Below are 5,853 nucleotides of genomic sequence, written 5' to 3' on the forward strand. Positions count from 1 at the left end.
TGAGTGCCCATTTCAATTGGCAGAACAAGTTTTAATTTAATTTTGGCCAATGAAAAAATAAACCCAATACATGTGAAAGCAAAGAAAAAAAAGTTTAAGGATTTGTAGTACTCATGTAAGGGCCCATATTCATCAAATTGTTAACACTTGCACTTTGCGGCAACCCACATTTGAATATGCTGCCCAAGTAGCACAATGGACCAAAATTAATTGAACATTTAGTCATTTTGGCAGTGTTGGATAGTGCTGTAGCACACTGGTGTGAATAGCCCAAGGTTTGCAATGTAGCTCTGGTACCTACATCTCTAGGGTAGGAACAGGTTTACTTTAAGCCATAATTGTAAAATTTGTATCAGCATCTCAAATGAATTACACTACACAAGACATTGATGCGAATATGTTTTATTAATATTTCAGAGTGCATTTATTCACCCCAAAACAAACCCTTTGATTTTAGCACAAGAGCTCTAGCACAGATATAACATCTGTTGGCCATTAGTAGGAGCAGGAAGCTCAGTCACTATCCTCACCCAGGGTCAACTTATCAAAGAGGTATTCTCCCATGCCATTCTCTGCTGCCTTCACACGTCTCAGGTTTGTAAGGTGATCTCCCAGCTTTTTCATCAGTTTCACCTCCTTCTCCAGGAATTCAGACTCCAAGAAGTCACACATCTGTCAGAAAACAGAACCGACTTGGTCATTTACCCTTCTTAACCACCCCTGAAACAGGCAATACTTCAGGTGACTAGCCTAGAACAGGTGTCCAGATAAGTTTTGGCTCTCCTGATCTGCAAACTTTCCAGGTTAAGTTATTTACCCATATATATGCTTGGGACAACTGCTAAAGCTGCAACATTTTACAAAAATTTGTAGAAGCAGGAAAATTCTGCAAATCAGATAAGAGTTTGTCAGTCAATTCAACTGATGCCCTGACCAAATTTAGTATGCTCCTAGGCTTAAATTGCATCAAACCCATTTTGTTTTGGATTGATTATGGAAGGGTTATAATATTGGGATCTTGTCACTGTGCCCTGACCTTTGCAATGTATCCTGGTGATCATCATTACCAAAAAGCAATGGGGAAGATAAGTGTTACTAGTAGAACAGGCAAATTGAAGTCTTCCAAATTAGCACACTTGTTCTTTTGACTGCTGAGAGGGATTCTTTTCAGCAATTTCAAGAAACAAAAAAAAAAAAAAAAAAAAAAAACACCCCATACCCTCTTCCAGAGAGTTGTTCCCATGACAAAGGTCTTCCCCTTGCTTTGTCTTAAGACTCCAACAAAGTGGTGCGTTTCAAAGTGAAGGAACCCCCCCCCATAGAACAGAACCCTTCAACTTACATGAGGGTCAGCATGCTCTGTGGAAATTTTATGGAGTTCCAGCAATGCCTGGTTTACATTTTTCTCCAGTTTCAGAGCATGTTCCATAGCGCTTGTTCCATTACCCCATTCATCAGTCTCTGGCTTCTGAAACAAAATTAGAAATCTTACAACATTTGTACAATAAATACCTTTATAAAAAGTAATTGTGGCTAAACTGATTAAGGATTATAAACAGATGTAAAAAGTAGGATCCAGGTACCCAGATGTCAGTTTCTTGCACAGCAAGCCACAAACATTCTTTGTAATGGCTATTCCAGATCCATTCCCCTTCTATAATGGGGAAATCACAGGTGAAGCCAATAAGGAGGCTTAGGTGATGGAATATCAGCAGCTATAGCAGAAGTTAGACAGTGGAGAGTTTGCATTTAAGAACTCTAGTTAACAGATTTTCCTTCACCTTGTCCATGAATAGCACTGCTAGGAGCATCAGACACTGGCTTTCATGGCAGATGCCCCAAACTAATGTTATGAGTCAGGAAGAGAGGGTCACAACTTCCCCACTCACTTCCCAGCACTCCTTGTCCTTGGGCAGAGTAGCACAGAAACATGAGGCAAGTAGGAAAGGGATGTTCACTTTGACCTACATGTGCTCCAGTGGAGCAAAGACCCCAAGTTACTGCAACTTGCTCCAACCATAGAATTGTTCCCCATCACCATCTGACCCACATACTGTACAATTACCAGCACACTGTAGAAGAGGTTAGGCTACCTTGATATCTTGAAACACAATACGTCCTCCACGCTTGTTCTGGAACTTTAGGAACTCCTCAGCTTGATCTCGCTTCTTTTCAGATTGCTCTCGGAAGAACTTTGAAAACTTTGCCAATGCTATGTCATCACGATCAAAGTAAAAACCCTAAAGCACAGAAGATTAAGATGTAGATCTGTAAGAAGGTGCTAAACCCAGCACAAGACATTTCACAAAACCAGTTATAGGTAGACTACACAACGCTGACCAGTTGGGTCAGCATGAACCAACCAGGGGCACCATGGGTTGCAGCTTCAGTCCCACTTTCTTTCCTCTAGCCCACTTAGCTATTCTATTTAGGATAAACTAGAACCACCAACGCTGTCTAGTCAGTTTTCATTAAGTGGGACTGAGCTGCTTGCTTAAGTGCCCAAACTTTTTACAGCACACTTAGTGAGGATGTGTATTCTACTTATACAATAGACTACCTACTGATGCTGTCCAGTCAGTTTTCATAAAACGTGACTGCTCACTACAAGGCAACTTTGAATTTTTTTTTTTTATTCCAGCTCACTTAGTAGGGAAGTGTATTCCATGTAGGATAATAGAGTGTTTGAACCAGTCAGATTTTAATTGCCCTGACACTATCCCCAGTGGTGATCTTCACCATCTATTTGTCCTGATGGCCACCGACACAAGGGCTGAAGTGAGGGGGGGGGGATGAACAAAAAAAAAAAGTCACCCTACACAAGCTTTCCATTTTGACCGCATTAATTAGGTTACTACAACAACACAGTTACAGACTTATGCATAATGCCAACACCCTTAGTTAATTTAATGGAATTGAAGTGTCCGGCAAGCATTGCAGTTTTGGCATTTGAATAATTTTCAGCAAATTATTCAGAGTACACTGCACCCCTGAGAAGGCTGTCAGGCTGAGAAATGAAGGCTTGTAAAGGGCCAATTCACTCTGCCTTGCACTAAAATCCAAGTGTGTTTCCATCGATTGTAGTGTGCTGACATCCGTTGACATACATGCACAGCATTCTGGTGTGAATAAGACATTAGAAATGATGGTTTATCAGAGGTCCTAAAACACAGATCAATGCACTGGTGTGATTGGCCCGAAGCGTTTAAGGTGCTGTGATCCAGCAGTAGCTGAACACTCAGCACATTCTGGTTTTTATTTAAAAAAAAAAAACCCAGAAGGAACACAATTATCCAAGGAAACCAGACAGATTTCACACCCAATTGTCTAAAGTTTTTAACCTGCCAATGCGGGTGAATGTTTAACATTGCCCCGCATCCATTGCCTGTGCGTGCTCCCTGGGAGTGCGCAGCACCGTGATCGGTACCCACTGTGTCCTCCGGACAGATCACTGTACAGGACCTCTGTGCAAGGTCCCAATTCATGTGATCACTGATTGGCCAATAAGTGATCACATGAATAGTAGTAAAGATGTCACTTCCTGATATCATTGCTTACTACATGTGAAATCTGAATGATCAGAGGTCACATGGCACAAGGCCATTCACAACAGCCTTGTACCATGTGAAAAGCTGTGAACAATCACAGCTTGCATAGTATTTCTCAATGTCTGCAGGAATGCAGACAAAGGAGAAATAATTGCTTTTACAGCCTTTAGGCTCAGTTTACACTAGCTTTGTTAGCGGACATTAGCAAAGCTGAAACGGCTGCATTGGGCAGAAAAATACATGAATACTAATTTTCAAAACCAGTCCTGTTCACTGATGAATGCCGTGCAACCCTGGATGGTCCAGTGGATGGTTAGTGGACGGCCACCCTGTTCCAACAAGGCTGCGACATTAGCAAGGCGGTGGTGGAGTCATGTTTTGGGCTGGAATCATGGGAAAAGAGCTGGTCAGCACCTTTAGGGTCCCCGAAGGTGTAAAGATGACCTCTGCAAAGTATGTGGAGTTTATGACTGACCACTTTCTTCCCTGGTACAGAAGGAAGAACTATGCTTTCCGTAATAAAATCATCTTCATGCATGACAAATGCACCATCTCATGCTGCAAAGAATACCTCTGCATCAATGGCTGTTATGGGGATAAAAGGAGAGAAAGTCGTGGTGTGGCCTCCATCCTCCCCTGACCTCAATTGAGAACCTTTGGAGCATCCTCAAGCAAAAGATCTGAGGGTGGGAGGCAGTTTACATCCAAACCACAGCTCTGGGAGGCTATTCTGACATCTTGCAAACAAACTGTCCAAAAACTCACAAGTTCAATGGATGCAAGACTTGTGAAGCTGCTATCAAATAAGGGGTCCTATGTTACAATGTAACGTGACCTGTTAAAATGTTTAAAAAAGGTAAAATGTGGTTAAAAGTTTGACATAGCTTTTGATTTCAGTAAATATGCTGCAAACACAACAAATGACAATTTTCAGTTCTTTACAACCTATAAAGTGTTTTGAAAAAAAACCTGTGCGTAATAATTTGGAACAGTGCATTGGAAGTGTTATAGGTTTAAAAAAAAATCCTGTTATTAGGAGGTTTGTTCAATAAAATGTGAATTGTACTCTTAATAGTTGATAACATGAGAATTATGCCGACTTATTTACATCAATTTAGGTAAATGAGAAAAATTTGAATAATTTGGAACAGTATTTTACTAAAAAAAAAAAAAAAAAAAAAAAAAAAAAAAAAGTGAATACCATTTGCCCAAGATTTATGAAGAAAATATCTTCAAAATTTTATAAGAAGCTTTAAAAAAAAAAAAAAAAAATTTAGACTCATTTATATAGCAAAAAAATAAAAGGCCCACTGGTGACTAAATACCACAAAAAAGTTGTCAAAAAAAAAAAAAAATCATATGGGTACAGGGTTGCATGACCGCACAATAGTCCAGACTTGAAGTGGTTAAATAGGCATCTGTACAGTCAGGGTCGTACCATGGCACTATAACATCACCTGCCTGGCTGTACAGAAGAGAAGATGTAACCATGTATGTCCGGATGGCTGCACACGTGTTCTAGGAAAACACATCGGAGAACGCCATTGGACACTGTAGGATGTCAGCTGACAGCACTTACAAATCTCATTTACGTTTAAACATGCAATGTCGGAATGAATGGCGTTCTGGAACACAGACACTACTACCAATGCTGGGATAGAGGATTCCGCCTCCACCCGGCGTGTCTCACCAAGGACTGGTAGGTGTAGGAAGCCTGCAGCTCGAGGTTGACGATGCGGTTGACTCCAGCCTCGCTCTCCTGGTGGTAGTTCTGGCGGATCTGGCTGCTCATGGTGACTGGATGAGCGGGATCAGTAGAGGTGATGATGATTGGTGGTGTGGCTCGGACTCCTCGGTTCCGTCCAATCACTGTTGAAGCAAGAACTCAAGACTGACACAACTCTGCACGACCCGAGCCTGCCCCTCGGCTTTTATCCTGACACTGGGCGGAGCTTACCTGTCTGCACAGCCCCGTCCCGCCCATCCTCCTGTTCTACTTGAAAGGTAGCACCGCCTACTAAGTGCAGAGCTGTGTCAGACATGTCACATGTGGGCAGGGCCGGATTAATGGAGGAGTGATTGCAGCTGCGGCTCCAGGCCCCTACCTTAGTGTGTAGGCCCAGCCACCCAAAAAGAACAGGCCGAGGGTAATTTGTGCCTCTAGCGCCCTCTGTCGCTTCTCTCTCACTATAGCTGACAAACCTCGCCCACCACCTCTAGGGCCGGACAACTGCCCCTAGAATTGAATATGGGCGGAGATTCCTTGCCGCTTCCTGATTTGCTAAAAGCCCTGTGGGGCGGTGCA

General features: G+C 42.4%; 1 protein-coding gene across 2 annotated transcripts; it reads right to left on the bottom strand.

Moving 5' to 3' along the window:
- Positions 1–386: 386 nt before the first annotated feature.
- Positions 387–5,511, bottom strand: LOC149458722 (ferritin light chain, oocyte isoform-like). 2 transcript variants are annotated; one of them, XM_089681808.1, is made up of 4 exons: positions 5,239–5,511; positions 2,094–2,240; positions 1,343–1,465; positions 387–672 (listed from the first exon to the last, which is right to left on the bottom strand). In XM_089681808.1, the coding sequence occupies exons 1-4, from the start codon at positions 5,338–5,340 to the stop codon at positions 514–516; spliced, it is 531 nt and encodes a 176-aa protein (XP_089537934.1). In that variant the 5' UTR covers positions 5,341–5,511; the 3' UTR covers positions 387–513. The 2 variants fall into 2 exon arrangements, with proteins under 2 accessions (XP_089537934.1, XP_089537933.1); XM_089681807.1 differs by having other exon boundaries at positions 1,343–1,468; positions 5,239–5,505.
- Between the last annotated feature and the right edge of the window lie 342 nt (positions 5,512–5,853).

Source organism: Staurois parvus, unplaced genomic scaffold (genome assembly GCF_062004578.1).
Source record: "Staurois parvus isolate SC_StPar_1 unplaced genomic scaffold, SC_StPar_1.0 ptg000279l, whole genome shotgun sequence".
Classification (NCBI taxonomy): Eukaryota; Metazoa; Chordata; class Amphibia; order Anura; family Ranidae; genus Staurois; species Staurois parvus.

Bases quoted from the DNA above. Each gene is read 5' to 3' on its own strand.
- LOC149458722 (XM_089681807.1), bottom strand. From the start codon at position 5,340: ATGAGCAGCCAGATCCGCCAGAACTACCACCAGGAGAGCGAGGCTGGA. The intron at 1,469-2,093 runs GTAGCCTAACCT...ATTTTGTTTCAG, and splicing joins TTGTGTTTCAAGATATCAAG to AAGCCAGAGACTGATGAATG. The intron at 673-1,342 runs GTAAGTTGAAGG...GTTTTCTGACAG, and splicing joins CAGAGCATGCTGACCCTCAT to ATGTGTGACTTCTTGGAGTC.